Source organism: Anabrus simplex, chromosome 1 (assembly GCF_040414725.1).
Source record: "Anabrus simplex isolate iqAnaSimp1 chromosome 1, ASM4041472v1, whole genome shotgun sequence".
Lineage (NCBI taxonomy): Eukaryota > Metazoa > Arthropoda > Insecta > Orthoptera > Tettigoniidae > Anabrus > Anabrus simplex.
Window position 1 is genome coordinate 116132922 of NC_090265.1, and position 19871 is coordinate 116152792.

Sequence of the window (19871 nt, forward strand, 5' to 3'; positions counted from 1 at the left end):
AGTGAAATTCAGATTTTAGACTTTAAAGTCTGTGTGAATCTGTTTCAGCTTTTGTTAGTTTGTAGTGGAATGTGTTGTATTGTTTGAATATTATTGAAATTTTTTAATTTGCAAGCCAACTACTATACTGTATGCACACTTTTTAATGATAGATTTTTGTACTCGGTGAGGAGTAAGAAGGGAGCACTGCCGGTTCCGGTAAATACTGCCAACTGAATGGAAATGAAATCTGAATTGAATCGATAATATGATCGATCGATATGAATTTTCTAAACCTTTATTATTTTAATGCCAACAACTATGTCACATACACACAATATATAGTACTATATAACATTTCTCGATGCGAAACGTGTTCCTAGCATGAATTCTATAGTTTGGCTTTGCTGTGTAAACAACAACAGTACGAGTACGTAAAGTGTACGCCAGATGTCGCACAGCGATGATAAGCGATTCTTAGTTTGTGTTTCATAGGTTGCCAATACGAATCTCGAAGATAACCGGAGTCAACCAATTCAGCACTAGGGTGTAAATCTATCGCTAAAAAGTGCGCAGATAGTAGGTAACTTACAGAATTATTTTTCCAATGGAGAAAGACATAAGTTAGGCCTATATGCTGTTTTTAAAAAGGCCTAATTTACAGGCAGTATTCACTCCTTCTATTCTTTCACGGGAGATTCAAGTCAAGGTTCATGATGATACTTTACTCTCATTAGGGCAATTTTCTTCATCGGCCCATTTCTTTGAAATTTCATGTCTCTATCAGTTTGGAAGAGTAATTTAGTAGGTTAGTTAAGACTATTGCATTTTGTTGTTTGGCAACATTTATTAAAATTGTGAATGGATATAAGTTATACAGATTATTTTCTCAATAGAATGTGTGAATGCACTTCTGTTACTGTGAACAATAAATACCTCTGAAATATGAAACAAAAGCAGCATTACCAACCTACAAAAGCAAAAATCTGCTATCATCACCGCATAATTCTGCTTTTTCCAGAACTATTCTCCTATTTCCTATTTAGTTGATTAAAATGTGGTAAATAACAATTTATATGAAATATAATTAATTCAGTTGCCTTTTATGTATATTTACTTGTCTTTAAATGCTGTAAGGAGTAGGATAATCACATGTGGCCTATTTCCTGAATAGATTTATCATTTATCTTTATCTCTCTCTTTTTTTTTTGCCTGTCCATGCAGTATTGGGATAAAAAACCACAGTCCACTCACAAAATAGGATAACTGTTGGAATATGAAAGGAACATGATGAGTAACTTAAGCCTACAGACTATTCATGGATAGTTTCAGCTCGAGAAATTCACTGACAGAATTGAGAATCTAACCCTTTCCTGTAAAACAGTTATTAAGGAAAGTTGATTCAAACTAAAAGGAACGTTTAATCTTGAGTATGGACTGTAAGGAAAAGAAGAGAGATTGAACAAATATTTTTCAACAATTGTGTCTCAGATATATGATTCTGATATATTTTAGCATTCTGTTACATACAGTTTCCTCTCTGTTCCAAAACCTGAATTCTGCTGTGGTTGGCAATGCTGAACACAGTGATAATGAGAAGAATATGTGTTCACTATTATAGCCTACATGTTCAGTATTATCAAAGAAACCCATGAAGGCATTGTAATGGCTGTTGAAACATTTAGGCTCTCTATTCTGGAAACTTAATAGAGAAATTCTTCTTCTCCTATTGCAGTCTGTATGTGAAATAAAGTTACCCAGTAGTATCCATTAAATTACAGAAGTTTGTACTGATTCATAATTATTTAGAAAGATTCTGAATGAATGCACATTATTAGAGAAATACTGTGGAAATCACAATTATATATCATAAAAAGAAGGCTACCTATATAAATCCATTACTTTCCACAATGGAATTGAAGATAAGAATGATGATATGTTGAACCACTAGAGTTTTTGAATCCACCAAGTCAATATGTGCAGATCCTATCACATAAATACATTTGTTAGAGTGTGTATTATTGTTTGAGTTTTATCAAGGTGTATAATAGAACATCAGCTTCCACCTCTGTTGATTACCTGTACATCCTCTCAGGTATTTTACAGTAATGTTTAACAAAATATTCTCATCTGCCATTCAAAAGCAATTGGTTCATTACACCATTACAGTGCCTTAGCATCTTTATGGATTTAGGGTATTTTTACTTCAGTTCATAGCACAGCATTCATAAGATAAGCCAAAGATTTTATTTTTCTTAGTGAATATAATGTATATTTATATGTGTGTACTGTCTGTTCAACAGAAAAATGGTACTTCCCGCGACAAGGTAACAGTGTTTACTGGAGGCAGCAACATTGAGCAGTATGGTGTGATTGATCGATTCAATGGCAATAAATCCCTGCTGCACTGGAAGACAGAGCAATGTAACAGGCTGAATGGTAGTGATGGTTCAATCTTCCCACCACATATCACAAAGAATACTACCCTTTTTGTGTATGATAAGGACTTGTGTCGTCTTCTGCCTCTGAGGTATGAATTGCTTTCATAAACACATATGTCTAGTGTTAGTGCCATATGAGGGTTTTTGATATTTACATTTTTGTTGTGTATTTTATATTTTAGTCTACATAGAGATGCAAAATATTACCACTGGCAATACCTTTTAAATAACAAGGAATTTCGAAAAATAACTTTCACAGAGGGGTCATGAAATTAGTAAATACAGTTCATTAAAAATGAATGGAAGTATAATTTTCAATACAAACTTACCGGTATGTATTTTTAAATGGAAACCCCCTATTATCTTAGCACAATTGAGAGTAGGACAAAAAGAGATTAAATAATGTTGTTTGTTACAATATAATATGTTAATTCAGTCCAGAGTAATTGTAAAGTGAAATTGACCCTTGAGATACACTCCTCAGCTGTTCCATAAAATTTCAGAATTTCTTTTGCATGTTGTAACTCACATGATCCATGGCCAGAGAGTAGCACAGGGCTATGTGTAAGATAACTACAATGTTTCAATTTTGGTTGTACAGTAGCCTCAAGGTAGGAAGGTGTCTGGCTCGCGCATGCGCAGGCATATTCTTTCCCTCACCATGATCTGTTCAGATAATAAGTCATGCACAAGCTCCTTCTAGGTAAATAAATGAATCAATGACTAACAGGATACAAGTGAAGAGAAAATTATGTTAAAGTTTAGTTACAATATGAGCATTTAATGTAATCCAAATCGACACATTTTTAGCACATTATTTGACATTTAAAAATTTTCATTTCATATATCTTTCTTCCAAATAATGGCTGTTTTGTTAGATCATTCCCTTTGGGCTAACATGATATAAAACTGTGGCAAATTTCAATCTTGTTTGATGACCTATTAGGAGGTGTGTGGGGTCCTTTTTAACCATGACAAAATGAATTATTAATAATTCTCTGTTGTATTTTCCTTTATACTTTCCTAATGGACTCCCTCAAGCAGTCATTATTGCGTGATATTTGACTAGCATTCGTGTTATTCAACCTGGTGACATGTTTATGTGTTGTTGCCAGTCTTTCCATTCAAACAAGGAAGAGCAAGAGTGGGTGTGGTTGTGGATCCATCAGCAACCCACCTCTTTCTACAAAACTGGAATTGATCATTTTGTCTTCCATTGGGATAAATATATTAATGCTTTTGGTGATTACTCTTGAATAAAAGCATTCCATGGTCACGTTGTAGCAGGTGTTCCGTTTGCATTTGACTGCCCCTTAAAATACACATACTGCATCAACACAAATATCACCAATACTATGTGTCACTTCATTAGGAATGACATGGAAATGACTTTCATATGATATAGATGTTGATTCCCATAGGGAATCTGAAATATTTGTCCTGAATGAGCAAATTTATAATACCAATATAAATGGTCCGTTATTGGACATTATAAATTTTCCAGCTAGCTCATTCTTGGTTGCCAGCGTTTCGCCCTCGTGTGCTAGGGTGGGCTCATCAGTTGGTACCTAGCACACCTACCAATACGCTGGCTAGTGCATACCGTGGAGGCCACTGCGTAAGCTAACTGGAGCCACCGGCAGTGCCAATGCACTAAGAGACTTTGTCTCATCACTAAAAATTGATGCCTGCTTGGCCATCAGATGATATAGATGTTGATTCCCATAGGGAATCTGAAATATTTGTCCTGAATGAGCAAATTTATAATACCAATATAAATGGTCCGTTATTGGACATTATAAATTTTCATAATCGAGTGAATTTCTGTTAATGGGCATTTACTTCTTGAAAGAGAGTTGCAATTGTTACATTCTAGTAATCATTACATCCTAATAATTGATACACATTGCATGAAAGTACAGGGAGTATAATTTAAGAATGCATAGCGGAGTACCAAGGCATAGGAGCACAGAGAAGCAGTGACAGTGAGCTCAATGCTTCCGGTGGTGAGTAAACGTAGTCGTCTCAAAGTAGCAGCATGATTACGCCGATAGAAACTAAACGAATCTGAACTTGCCAGCTATATACTGTACATCCTCAGGACAAATACATAAATACATTAATTAATCAAATAAATAAATAAATAAATAAATAAATAAATAAATAAATAAATAAATAAATAAAATAAAATAAAAAAATAAAAAATACACTAGTAACTGAAACTAACTCACCAGTGTTTAGAGAAAATGTTGAAAGTGATCTCCTTGAGCTCTGATGCCAGCTTCACATCTTGTAATGAGATTTCAAAACACACTTGGCAGACCTTTACTGATAATCTGATCATCATCGAACACTTCCTGCAGCCGTCGCATAGAGTTATGTGCCGTAAGGATAATGTCCAGATAGAGGAGGAGACTAAGGCTAAAGAAGTATTAAAATTTACATATGATAACAATGACATTTACAACAAGGTGCAAAAATTGAAAACTAGAAAAGCGGCTGGAATTGATAAGATTTCTGGGGATATACTAAAGACAATGGGTTGGGATATAGTACCATATCTGAAGTACTTATTTGATTATTGTTTGGTCGGAGGACCTATACCAGATGAATGGAGAGTTGCTATAGTAGCCCCTGTGTACAAAGGAAAGGGTGATAGACATAAAGCTGAAAATTACAGGCCAGTAAGTTTGACATGCATTGTTTGTAAGCTTTGGGAAGGCATTCTTTCTGATTATATTAGACATGTTTGTGAAACTAATAACTGGTTCGAAAGAAGGCAGTTCGGTTTTAGGAAAGGTTATTCCACTGAAGCTCAACTTGTAGGATTCCAACAAGATATAGCAGATATCTTGGATTCAAGAGGTCAAATAGACTGTATCGCGATTGACCTGTCTAAAGCATTTGATAGGGCGGATCATGGGAGACTACTGGCAAAAATGAGTGCAATTGGACTAGACAAAAGAGTGACTAAATGGGTTGCTATATTTCTAGAAAATAGATCTCAGAGAATTAGAGTAGGTGAAGCTTTATCTGACCCTGTAATAATTAAGAGCGGAATTCCTCAAGGCAGTATTATCGGACCTTTATGTTTTCTTATATATATAAATGATATGAGTAAAGGAGTGGAATCAGAGGTAAGGCTTTTTGCGGATGATGTTATTCTCTATAGAGTAACAAATAAGTTACAAGATTGTGAGCAACTGAAAAATGACCTCGATAATGTTGTGAGATAGACAGTAGGCAATGGTATGTTGATAAACGGGGTAAAAAGTCAGGTTGTGAGTTTCACAAATAGGAAAAGACCTCTCAGTTTTAATTACTGCGTTGATGGGGTGAAAGTTCCTTTTGGGGATCATTGTAAGTATCTAGGTGTTAATATAAGGAAAGATCTTCATTGGGGTAATCACATAAATGAGATCGTAAATAAAGGGTACAGATCTCTGCATATGGTTATGAGGGTGTTTAGGGGTTGTAGTAAGGATGTAAAGGAGAGGGCATATAAGTCTGTGGTAAGACCGCAATTAGAGTATGGTTCCAGTGTATGGGACCCTCACCAGGATTACCTGATTCAAGAACTGGAAAAAATCCAAAGAAAAGCAGCTCGATTTGTTCTGGGTGATTTCCAACAAAAGAGTAGCAGTACAATAATGTTGCGAAGTTTGGGCTGGGAAGAATTGAGAGAAAGAAGGAGAACTGCTCGACTAAGTGCTATGTGAATACGAAGTATGTTACAAGTGTTATTATTTTTTTAATATCCACCTGTTCAATACAAAGAGGTCTTTTTTAGAAATTAAATATTATTATAAAATGTTAAGGGACATGTTTTGCCCATATTAAGGGCATCATCAGCCTCAAACTCAAACCTGTATGGTGATAAATCAGGATCCTGATTGCTTTTACAAGTTATAGAAAGAGGATATCAATGTAGGTGTCTGTCCAAAATAAATATTATTAGAATGTCCTTGGCTAAAATCGCAGTATGGGCGAAACATGTCCCTTAACATTTTATAATAATATTTAATTTCTAAAAAAGATCTCTTTGTATTGTATAGGTGGATATAAAAAAAAAAGAATAACACTTGTATCATATTTTGTATTCACGTACATTTCAATACGGGCCTAACATGAGAATTATAACGTGTAATGTAAAAGCCAACCAGGCCTATTATATGCTAAACAAATTTCTCAACCTGAAGGTTAAGATTAGCAGTTTAAGTAAAGACATAGCTTTCTTAAAAGAATGTCTGAGACTATAACTAGTACCAAGATTCTTAAGACATGTCCAAAGGAGAAACTTATCAGCTCATAACTTATTAAAAACCCAAAACAAAACTAATGAAATCTGGCTTAAGGATGAAATAAAAACTTTCTATAAGAAGTCACTCTTAAACTTACAACTGTACAAACTACACTTGTCGGTGTCGTAATATGTGAACCCTATAGAATGGAATTCATTTCAGTTCCATGTTGATAATAAATTAAATGACATACTAAGCAGGAAACAGTTCACATTAGATAAAAAACTGGCTCACTTAAAAGAAAATCAACTACAAGCACCCATACACTTAAAGAAAAGGGTTCCTTCTTTCAACAACTCTCCCGCTGTAGTTAACTTGACGATCACAAGCTTCTCAGAAAATGAAATGGAACTTTTAGGTAAAGGTTTAAAACACAATTGGCCTAGTATACAAAAAGAAAACAATGTTATCGCCACCATAGCAGAAGTCGAGATGAATATTTCAAAACTCCCTCTGGAATTACAAAATGACACTAGATATGAGATAACAAAGAAACTTCCAACACTAATTGAAGGCTTAAATAAAAATGCTGTTCTCAATCATTCAAAATTAGTTAAAGAGGTAAAAAACAAAATAAAAGATAACAACATAATAGTAACTAAAGCCGATAAAGGAGGGGCTACTGTTTTAATAGATAAGAAAGATTACATTGAAAAAACGGAAGAATTTTTCACAAATGAGACTTACATAATAGTCACTAAAGACCCCACAATAAGAATCCAACGAAATTTAAAAACACTATTAAAGAATTCCACATTTTTACTTAGTGAACAAGAACAGCAAAAACTAATCCTTATGAACCCTAAAACCCCCACAGCCAGAGCATGGCCTGAATTCCATAAGAAAAACACACCCATACGCCCAATCATCAACTGTAGAAATAGTCCGACATATAAAACCTCAAAATATATGGACTATTTTCTAGAAAGGCATTACAGGTTTAACAATAAATCCCCTTTAAAAAATTCAATAGACTTCTGTGAAATTTAAAAAAAATTCACCTTACTACCAAATCACATTATGTTACTAATATTATACATTACTAATATGTATTCTAATGAACCAACAAAGGAAACTGTAAATATTATCAAAGACAACCTCGCAAAACACAGCAACCTCAGCAAGCTTGAATTCGAAGACTTCATAAAAATCCTAAATTTTGTGCTAAAAAACAACTATTTCACTTTTAATGGTTAGATTCTTTAGAACATCATAAAATAATAAAATAAAAGGCCTTAGCTTATAGCTTCAGTATGTATATGACACATTCATAATAATCAATAAAGATCTCATTAATAGTACCGATATTTTAAATGATTTAAACAACCTAGACCAAAATATTAAATTCACCAAGGAAGATGAAGTCAGTGGATCCTTAAATTTCCTAGATCTCACAGTAACTCATATTAATGGCAACTTCAATTTTCAAATTTACAGAAAACCTACTCACACCCCATTTACAATCAAAAATACTTCTTTACATCCTAACTCCCATAAATTGGCCAGTTTTCACAGTTTAATTTACAGAGCTTTAAAAATCCCTCTAACACCCAAGAACCTTCAAACAGAACTAAATTATATAAAGGATTTAGCAAAAATAAATGGATATAAACCTGAAATGATTAACCGTTTAATAAATAAGGTCAAATTCAAATTAACAACAAACCTCATCCCTGACAAAGCCAAAAAATCCAAATTCGTTACCTTCACCTACAACAATCCAAACTTTCACCAGGTCTTGAACCCAATAAAAAACAAAAGTACCAGTATAGCTTTTAGGACAACAAACTCTAACCAAAAATTATTTTTTTAATCACAACACAGTCAATTCAAGCAAAAACATTTACTCAAGCTCAGGCATATACAGGCTCACCTGCACGCAATGCAACGTCTTTTATATTGGTCAAACAGGCTGGAGTTTTCAAACTAGGTACTTAGAACACATAATGCCATTAGGCACAATAAATTTTCAGCTATGAGCTCCCATATGAAAGAAACAGGACATCACTTCACAATGATAGAAAGAGACCTCACAATTATTAAAAGAGTAGACAAAGGAAAGTTGATGAATGAACTTGAAACCATCTATATATTTTTGGACCAATACTACAACAAAAATCTAAACCTCAATGACTTAATTGAAGTCAAGAATCCATTATATGAAAGTTTACCTAAATTATTGCAAACTATAAATTCAAAACATAACTACATTCTTAAAAATCTTCAAATAACATCTTCTAGAACCTCCACTACTTTAACTAACTTGACTCCCTTCATGTCCACCCCCGCAATTCTCCCGCAACCCAACACAACTCCCTCCCTGTCCGACCATACAAATCTCTCGCAACTAACAACACATAAACTTAACACCCCGCCTACCCCCTCCTCCACACCCTCCACCGCCAATCTCACATCGTGCAATACTAGAAGCACAAGTGTCAGTCATTCAACGCTACCATAGCAACCGTTTAACACCATAACAGTCAAAGAAATAAATTAACCTACACATAACTTTGTTTTTCTTCAACTAACCTTTCCATAAGTGATTTACAACTTTACAGACGAAAGGGTAAGTGTTTTATACATTTTCCACATTTTTCTTTTTTTTTAAAACCCACATTCTCTTCAAAAATACCTTTCCTAAGCATTCACTTTCCTCTTGTTACAGACTTCACACCAAAGAGCTCTAACAGCGTCGATATACCTTTGACTTTTGCTCCTTTAAGCAAGATAAATATGTCTATAGACAACCAAATGTTTTTTCCTTACTCCCACAACTACTTAAGGAAGACTGTTATCTTATCGTAATGCATTCAACCTTCACTCCTTCAGCCAGTTAAATAGACTATAGGCAGCTGAACAGGCGCTTAAGAGGGCTGTTGTCTTATCACAACATACAAAATTGGCATCTTTAACAGTTTATCAGCTTTGCTTTTTCTTATCCTCTAACAGGAGTATTCAAGGAGGCACATTTCTGTTTCATTATAAAGATTGAGCTGTTTATTGCTCTACCCCCAACAAGTTTTTTTGGGTGCATTGACTCAATGCTCCGGAAAGTATAATCGTGTGAACTTTTGACATGCAGCTTGATACTGCAATTTTAGCCAAGGACATTATAATAATATTTATGTTTGGACAGACACCTACATTGATATCCTCTCTTTATAACTTGTAAGAGCAATCAGGATCCTGATTTTTCACCATACAGGTTTGAGTTTGAGGCTGATGATGCCCTTAATATGGGCGAAACATGTCCCTTAACATTTTATAATAATATTTCATTTCTAAAAAAGATCTCTTTGTATTGAATAGGTTGGTGTTAAAAAAATAATAACACTTGTAACATACTTTATATTCACGTACATTTCAATATGGACCTAACATGAGAATTATAACGTGTAAGTGGTATGTTCCGAGCTGTCAGCGGAGAGATGGCATGGAATGACATTAGTAGACGAATAAGTTTGAGTGGTGTTTATAAAAGTAGGAAAGATCACAATATGAAGATAAAGTTGGAACTCAAGAGGACAAACTGGGGCAAATATTCATTTATAGGAAGGGGAGTTAGGGGTTGGAATAACTTACCAAGGGAGATGTTCAATAAATTTCCAATTTCTTTGAAATCATTTAAAAAAGGCTAGGAAAACAACAGATTTTTTTTTTTGCTAGTTGCTTTACGTCGCACCGACACAGATAGGTCTTATGTCGACGATGGGACATGAAAGGGCTAGGAGTGGGAAGGAAGCGCCGTGGCCTTAATTAAGGTGCAGCCCCAGCATTTGCCTGGTGTGAAAATGGGAAAGCACGGAAAACCATTTTCAGGGCTGCCGACAGTGGGGTTCGAACCTACTATCTCCCGAATACTGGAGCTCGGTAGGAAAACAACAGATAAGGAATCTGCCACCTGGGCGACTGCCCTAAATGCAGATCAGTATTGATTGATATTGTAAGGGCCATCGTACCATCCTGCTGGAAATAGCCATATTTTGTTTTCTTCTTCAGTCGGTTCAGTAAAAAATGGTTCAAAAATGTTATGAATATAACGGTCAGAAGTAATTGTGTCCTGAAAAAATACAGACAGATAATTCATCAGGCACTAATACACCATACACCCACTTTCACATCGTGCAGAGATGTTGGCTATAACATGTGAGGGTTCACTGTATCCCAGATCCTATTGTTTTGTGAGCTGACCTATCCACTCAAATGAAGCCATGCTTCATTACTCATAAAAAAAAAAAAAAAAAAAAAGAAAGCTTGAATCAACAATTCCATTGTGGACATTTTAATTAAACCAAAATCCCCATGGCATTACATCCCTGAGAGCCCTTGAACTACCAAGTGACTGCTGCTCAACTCAAAGGCCTGCAGATTATGAGGTGATGCGTGGCCAGTGCGGCAAATCCTCTCGGTAGGTATTCTTCATTTTCTAGACCACGGTCGCCATCTTATCGTCAGATAGCTGGCATATCTTTTACATCTGCAGGAAACAAATTATCATTTCAACCTAACAATGCCACATTATTGTCTGATGTCTTCTCGAGTCACTCTTCTAACATCCATTATAACTACAAACAATTTAACTCGCCAGTTATAAATTCGAACAGAATTTTCTCACAGTAAAATATTTCACAAATAAGAACTGTGTACATTTCATGTCCACAAACAATGAACTAGCAGTTACAATAAGGTGTGTCTGTTTGGCCCCAATAGTGCAATAGTAAATGAGTAGAGAATTCATTGTCATAGCTCAGACGATGAATACAGATCAAGAAAATACACCATTGAATTTACTATGACAGTTTTTATTATCTGAAGTTTTTATCTTTAGCATAATGTTTGCTAATCTTTCAGTTATGCTTCTGTTGTGGTTGATTCTTCTTACATTACTACAACCTTTTATGTCAGTTTTTGTCATTCTCTCAGTATAAATTAAATTACTATTGAAAGTTAAGTCCATTACAAAAAATTATATCTTCCAATTGAGGTACCTAACTAAATAAAATTCCGGAAATTCAATCATAAAATTACCAGGGGTTTTACCATGCCACACTGATCCAAAAACACTGGTGATTTTATAATTGAGTTTCCTGAATTTTATTTACATTTTGTCTTTTGATAAGAGAATTATGCACCTGAGAAATAACATATTTTCTCTCTCTCTTTAGTTATCAGAAAGAGGTGGAAACAGCAAATGGAGTAGCTGGATTTCGGTTTACTCCTCCAAAGGATGTGTTTGCTGATGTTAGTACAAAACCAGAGAATGAGTGTTTCTGTCCTGGAGGACCTCCTTGTGCTCCAAATGGGTTCTTCAATGTCAGTCTTTGTCAGTATGGTAAGTTTCTAAAATGATGATTCTATGTATATAATGTACATTAAGCCATATTCAAAAGAAAATAAATTAAAACATTTTGAAAAACATGTTTTAAAGAAATTAATTTTGTACTGAAAAACCATGCACATTTCTGCTGTAGTTTTATTTATTCAGGATGTCAAGGTTTCAAACACATTACAGCATTCATTACCAAGGCAACTGGAATTCCTTCTCAGTCTTAGGTCATGAATAGGGTCCAGATATTTATGACATGTCATTTTTTTTTCTTTATATTATTTCCATGAAAAGTACAAGTTAATGGCTTTTATCTACAGTGACTAAAATTATGCAATTATGCAAGTATTATTTTGGCTCTTTTAAATTTTTTTTTTGTCATTTTCTGGCAATGTTTTATTAAGGTCATATTTCCACATGCATTTTCGTATATCTGTCATATTTTTATCTTCCTATTCTATTTTTGCATATCTGCTTGCAGTCATCTCAAAGACAGATTTTTCACATCTCCTAATTGTTATCTGAATTTCTTACAATTATCTTTCTTAGAAATATATATTTATGTGAATTAGGATTGTAAGTTGCATAGAGAGCAACAGAAAGGTGAGCCTCAATTGAACTCTAATGATTTGATTGACATATTTCAAATATGGCCCAATAACATCCTGCGATGTTGAGCAGTCTTTTTCCCATTACAAGTCAATGTTGTATGAAAATAGAAGATGGTTCCGATCTGAAACCTTTAAAAAATATGTAACTTGCTATTGTAATTCTCTCTGATTGCCCATCAAAATGTGACATTTATTTAATTTTGTGCAGAGTTGGGAGTTACCTCTTGATTGAGTAATTAAACAAATTCAAAATAAAATAGTAAAATTAATATTATTACTTATTTACTATTATTGAATGTTCTAGATTTTAAAAGGATATTTTCAATATAATGTTAATTTAAACAGTGGCAAGATTTTTAAGATTTTGAAAATGTGACCAAAAGCTTTTAAGTCATATTTTTAGTCATATTTTAATACATTTTTAGGTTATAAATGCCTGCATATTTCTAACAGTTTTAGGTCACAAACATCCGGGCCCTAGTCATGAATCATACCAGGCAGCTAAACATTGATTGATTATGTTATTATTCTCTCTGCATCTGTTTATGCAGGAGAATAGGAGAGGGATTATCCACCTTTCAATACAAAATTAAATGGAATAACTATAAAAATGACACCATTTCATATGGGACTGGTTTTGACCCTTGCGTAGGGTAATCTTCAGCCATGTAATTTAAAATCGGTAAGTTAATAAAAGTATACAAAACATTTAAAACCTAGAAAAAACACATTTAAAAACATTAAAACATTAAAATACTACTTACACAGAGCTTAAAAACACTTTAAAGTACTGTATGTCAGCCGATAAAAGCTTTGTCAAATTTTATGTTAACTTATTTGCAAGTCCCAGATGAATGGTTGTCATAAGAGAACCTTCCTCATTACATTTAATCACCACAGGTTTTACACATTCATTTTTTAAAACCTGGCAGTTTTCATTTACCTATATTTCAACACTTTAAGTGTTGGATTGGTAGCATGTTGGAGTGGGCAGGGATGGGTGAAGGTTGGGTAGTACATCGCAGTGATGTCAGAGACAAAGCTGCATCCAATCTGTTCTGTGTTTCTTCAAACTTAACATGGCTTACTAGGCAGCAAATCAGTTTTAATCTTGCACCAGTCAAGTTACTGTATTCAAAAGTACTCTCTTAAACTAAAGCCAAGAGAAATATTATAGGATGAGATTTATTGTAAGCCTTGAGCAGTCAATAACAACACACTAAGTTAGTGCTGCGTTGTTACAATTTTTAAAATGCAAGCCATGATTGACAGCAGAAAATGACTTTATGGAGAAAAATACGGAAAATCAGCAAAGGAAGAAATGAAAAGCAAGTGAAGTATTGGCTAAAACAAGGAAACTTTTTTAACCATTCTTTCAGAGATCTTTGAAGACTCCAGCCATAGTAGACCCAAGCCTAATGAAGCCATTCAAATATAGGATGATGCATCTGCAATTGTAGGTTTAGGTGTTGTTGATTTTGTAGAGCAGTGTTTCCCACACATTTCTGTAAGTACAACCCCTAAGGCTTCCAATATGTGATGAGTACAAGCAAAACAAACCCCAAGTCACTGCAACCCTGAAGGGCATTGGCCTACCAAGCAACAAAGGCCTACAAATTACGAGGCGACACATGGTCTGTGTGACAAATCCTCTCAGCTTGGCTTTCTAGACCGGGGTTGCCATCTCACTGTCAGATAGCTCCTCAATTGTAATCACATAGACTGAGTGACCTCATATTTTAGCTGCTCATAGTACAAAATTCTTAAAATGTGCATGTACAAAGAGATTTGCCTACCCTGAGCAATTGAGGCATGCTCAGTTCACTCAGGACGAGGGTTGATTCCCCATCAATAACTCAATAAATGTTAGAAACAAACTTTCATTCCTGGAGAGGCATATGGCACTGCAGTTCACTCAGCCCATACCAGAAATAAGTACCAGGTTAATTCCTGGGGAATAGCTAAATGTTCTGTTCCATTGAGTGCTGACATTATGGGAAGTGGAAGTCTTTACTTATCCTTTGATAGTTAAAATAAAATTCAGATATATGATGAAAATGGTAGTCCTGGTTTACACTTAATAATCTTAAAATGAATGAGCAGAAGACTGATTAAATTCTATTCTTTGAACAATAAGATATCAAATTTGAACAGTTGTAATTTGGTAAAACTATTGGCTATTTATTTGGACAGTAAATTGACATGGGATGTTCATGTTCAAATCTTTGTAAAAAATTATCAAGCCTATTTATTACCTAAGGAAAATAAGAACGTTCACAAAACAATCTATTTTAATCACAGCATACTATGCTTTTCTTCACTCATTATTGATATATAGCATTCGATTTTGTAGAAATAGTTCAGCTTCTCACCAAACATTCTTATGAAACAGCTTCATTGAATTAAACATATTAATTCTCCCATGTATGTACATTTGTCTTCTTCTTCTTCTTCCTCCTCCTCCTCCTGAAACATTTCTAAGTACCAAATTTGTGATAGAAAATGTTGGTAACTTCAATAAAATGGCTTTTGTACATAATTATAACACTAGAGGTAAGTATGATCTGAACAGTCATTGGGTATGTTAGATAAAGCAAAACTGTAAACAGTTACAGGTATATGCAACTGAAAATATATAACAAGCTTCCATCTAATGTGAGGGAATTAAACCCAAATTGTTTTCTGTTTGTGACAAAAAGATGGTTTTTGACTGTACTGGTGCATTACTTGAATTGTTGTTGACAATGTCTATTGCATTTTCATGCTTAATGGCTGCTCATATGTATTAGTGGTATGGAGGTGGCTGTGCTTTCTATGCATGTAGAGATACATTTTGTAAATTTGTTCATAAAATTACTTTTTAAAATAAAACCTGAAAGCTAATAATAAATTACTCTGATCTTACAGATTCTCCTATCCTGCTGTCATTCCCTCATTTCTACCTCGCAGACGAGAAGTACCGTTTAGCAGTTGAAGGAGTCAGTCCACCAGTAGCAGATAAGCATGAATTCTTCCTCGATGTGCAACCGGTAAGATCTAATGATGAAAACATGATCCAAATGTAAATACAAACTAATGTTATAAATCTATAATAATATACATCATTTACAAAAATAAACTAATATCAAACCAGTGCATAACGTAATGGAACATCAATCATCTTCATCAGTTAGAACGTGTATTAAAATCAAGTTCCATTAATATTAAATGTCTTTAGTTTCATTGTATTACATATTACCAAATATGCATCCAACTAAATGGCATCTGTGCCGTAGGTTCTCAGGCTCCCCAGGTTCAATTCCCAGCTTGGTCAAGGGATTTTAATCCTAAACAGTTAATTCCCTTGGTTTAGATAATGTCATCAACATTCCTGCAACTGATATACCACACACAACACTATACTTCACCACACAAATATGCAATTTCCTATACATGGCTGACACCACTCACCATTGCTGGAGGGCCTGCCTTACAAGGGGTTCACCAAGCTTTAGTCCAGCTGCTGGCTGTCCGGCACTGACAGATTGTGATGTAAAGAAAAGAGAGAGGAGAGAACAGTATCACCAACCTGTGGCGATTTGAAAGTATAGATAAAACCTTGAAAACACTATTACGAATTTACATTGTGGCGTATGTTTTTAATATTAAATCACTGAAACCAACACCATTCGTCGATTTGATGTTATTGTTTCAATGAAAGTTATTTTACCATAAAGAATCCTAAGGTTCTGCCAGGGGTAGAATAATTGTCACAGTTTGCAATGCCTGGCGTCACTGGTGCGCCAGATTTAAGATTTAACGGCAAGCACCAATCACCGTTCAAGTCACCATTAGTCCTGTGTACTGTTGATGCGGTGATGCCACTTGTTTGAAGAGAAACCTGTAGCCTCAGTTGCTCTCTAGCCTGCATGAAGTCCATATTTTCACAGTGTGTGTAAGCCATTTGTTTTTGTTATTGTGATATGGCCAGTGGATCATCAGACATGACTACAATGAAAGTCATAAGAGCCAAAGCCTTGAATTTATATATTGGCTAGGTGAATATTCTGAGAAAGAGCGTGATAACGGCGGGCCTTTTCTTCCTGTTACAAAAGTGCTGGATCGAGTTTGTGTTGATTAAAAAGTAGGTAGGGCAACTGTGAAAAGTGTAACAAAAGAAGTGTCCAGTGGATCTTACTACACCTTGTGAAGTGCTGCATACTCCTGAAAAACAAAGACCAAGACATTGTCCCAAGAAATCACCAAATGAATTTAAAAAGGGTGCGACAAGGTGACATATTTATAGTTATTACATGAGGAGGGAATTTCCCATGCATGATAAACTACTTCCCTCTTTGGAAGAATTTTGCTTATACAGTGGAGGAAAGACCAGTTTAAGTAAAATACTGAGGGAACTTGGATTTGTTAAAGAGAGTACATAATTGTTTCATTTTATTGCAATATTTTATTATTTTGGCACTACTATCTATGAGCATGTTGAAGTTTTATAGTAAGAGCAATGTTTTTATTACCATGGTGATACTATTCTCAGGGATTTATTTTTTATTCTGACTTATTTTAACTATGGTGATACTATTTATGGAGTTTGGATTTTAATCTTATTATTTTATATTGCCCCCATCATGCCGGGCTCAGCTCGCCGGTGAGCGAGAGTCTCAGAGGTAGACCATTCGCTTATCGGCTGTGCAGAAAATTTTAAAGGCAGGAATAGATGAAGGACTAGCGACAAATGAAAAGAAGCTAAAATAGGTTTATACATTTATTAAAAACTATCACTCTTCCAATAAACAATTAAATTTACAAAATCTGGGACTAATTCTTGAAAATCTCTTCTCCTCATGCTATCATCTATAAGGAATCTTGATCAAATTAAAGCTCAACGAATGTTCTTGTCTGTAATAATAATAATAGGGATCATTAATTTACTATAAACTGGACTGAAAATCAAAATACTATCTGGTATCACTCTCTCCAATAATGATAATTAAATTGCTTAAAATATTCCTTCTGGATCTCACTTAATTCTACAAGAAAATGATCATTTTCTTTCCCTTATTAAAATTATTGAAAAATGTTTAATTCAAGAAATTGTGGTTAATAAGTCTTCCTTAGACTTTCCCTTCATCAATCAATTCATTTTTATAATTATTAAGTGACTGAACATCTCATAATTAATTCTTATTTGATCTCATATCAACCTAAACGTTACTCGTTGTTATGCAATAAGTGACTGTACAATAACTAAAAATTCAGCCTCGTGACATCAATCCACGGACGTTGCCTTCTCTTATTCAATTTATTTTAGTGAATTAGATCCTAATCTACCTTAAATTATAATAAAATCTTCTAAAGATTCATAATTCATCAAATCACGGACACGCGAAAGTAACGTAAATCGGTCAAAACTTGACGCGCGCAGTGGAGAACATCATCATAAAACCATTCAAGAAAATTCACAAAACACAGAATATAATCAAATCACACATCACACATTCACACATAGGTACACGACAATATTACAATATTATTTACACGAACACTAACCCATTATTATTAAATTTTGGATTTATTCCAAATTAGGGAAATCATTCTCTAGATGACAATATCATGTATATTCCAGGTATCGATCTAGGATGTGATAGAGTTGAGGTTATCACTTTTATGCAGAAATTAATTATACAACGATGTTCAAGGGAATCCTTTAAACAGAAATCATTCAAAATAAGCAAGTAAAATACCTACAGCACAGGTCAAAATATTAGAATACACGCTTACGGTACATGAGTTGCGGCATTTATTCTTATTCTCCTACTATATCGTGGCTCTCGATTAATCTGCACTCAAGCTCGAAGAAATCATGTCCAGTGACACATTTCTTTCAAAAATGACTCTAATGGATGCATAAATTATCACACAAATTATAATGTCCATCTGCAAGTCATAATCAAATTAATAGCACAGTAAAATATACGTATAATTCATCATTACTCCGTCCGGAGGATGCCATGTTCCAGGCCTACTTTACATAAAGTGAGCACACGATAATTCTTTCCAAGAACAAACCAACATTAAACCCATGACCTTATTCAAATTTTAGCCCATAATTAGGTTTAATTATTTTTACTCATTATTATTATTATATTTATTGACCGTGCCTAATCACACTTGCAAAGCTATCGTACGAAATTATTCAGATGACTCTAAACGAACTAAAGTCCACAGAAATGTCGTATAATCGTAGAATGAAATTTGACACTTAGAAAAACACTAGAACACTGTCCTAATCTATCTCAATTAATTTTCAAACTATTTCAAAATCATTCAAGATTAACGCGGAGGTCATTTACTTTTATTTCTCCTGCCGTCTTAAATTTTTAGGACAGTTGAGGTCTCTCTCGATGACATTCACTCTTATCTCTAACTAATAGAACCGAATACACATTCATTCCAGAGCACAAACTACCTCCCACCGAGGAAAGAAGAATGAAAAGTCAAACTACTGCTAAACTAATAGAAAATCTAAATGAATAAGGTAAGGCTACATTTTACAGACATTTTTCAGAAAGATAGAAAGATGAATTCTTAAAGAATACTCATGTGGCTGGTGTTAACTGGATTCTGGCTGATGACCTAGTACGTGGTCACGTCACCTTCGATCGAACAAAGTCTTGCCCATGTCCGACGCCTTACATAATTAGTGACTCATGGAGGAGATGAAGGTGCACAGGAAACAGTAGGATTCATCTCGGAAAGGGATAGCCATCTTAAAGCGAGCTCGAACCAACGACCTTCCTTCTTCGGAGTTCTCGTAGAAAAGCTGAAACTAATAAAAGTCTTAGCAATAGTCCAGGATACACACGCGATGTTTAATAATTTGGAGATGGACACTTATCTTATGACAGTCATAAATAAATCGTAGAGAAGTTTTTCAAATGCCTGAATTGCAGTTTATTCAGTCTTCAGTGCCTTCTCTAATGCAAAGTCTCCCAGTAAAGCAAACGACGTCCAGTCTCGACCGTAGCTGCATTCAGAGTAACGCTCAAATCAAGTGTTTAGAAGTAAAAACCCTCTATAAAATTTCCTTTGGAATTACCATAAATTCACTGTCTTAAGACGGAGGTGTGCTTCTTGATTATATCTGATTGGTGGATCTGTTGCATTCCTGTGAAGGTTGTCATTTTTATTGGCTGCCCTAGTTTCACGTCACACA

General features: G+C 34.5%; 1 protein-coding gene across 4 annotated transcripts in view; it reads left to right on the forward strand.

Moving 5' to 3' along the window:
* emp (epithelial membrane protein) overlaps positions 1 to 19871 on the forward strand; it is a 577758-nt gene that overhangs the window by 545518 nt on the left and 12369 nt on the right. For all 4 annotated transcript variants that reach the window (XM_068230210.1, XM_068230203.1, XM_068230205.1 and 1 more), the window contains 3 exons: positions 2283 to 2509; positions 11890 to 12056; positions 15569 to 15690. In XM_068230210.1, the coding sequence (XP_068086311.1) occupies positions 2283 to 2509; positions 11890 to 12056; positions 15569 to 15690 (516 nt within the window). The remainder of the gene's footprint in view (positions 1 to 2282; positions 2510 to 11889; positions 12057 to 15568; positions 15691 to 19871) is intronic.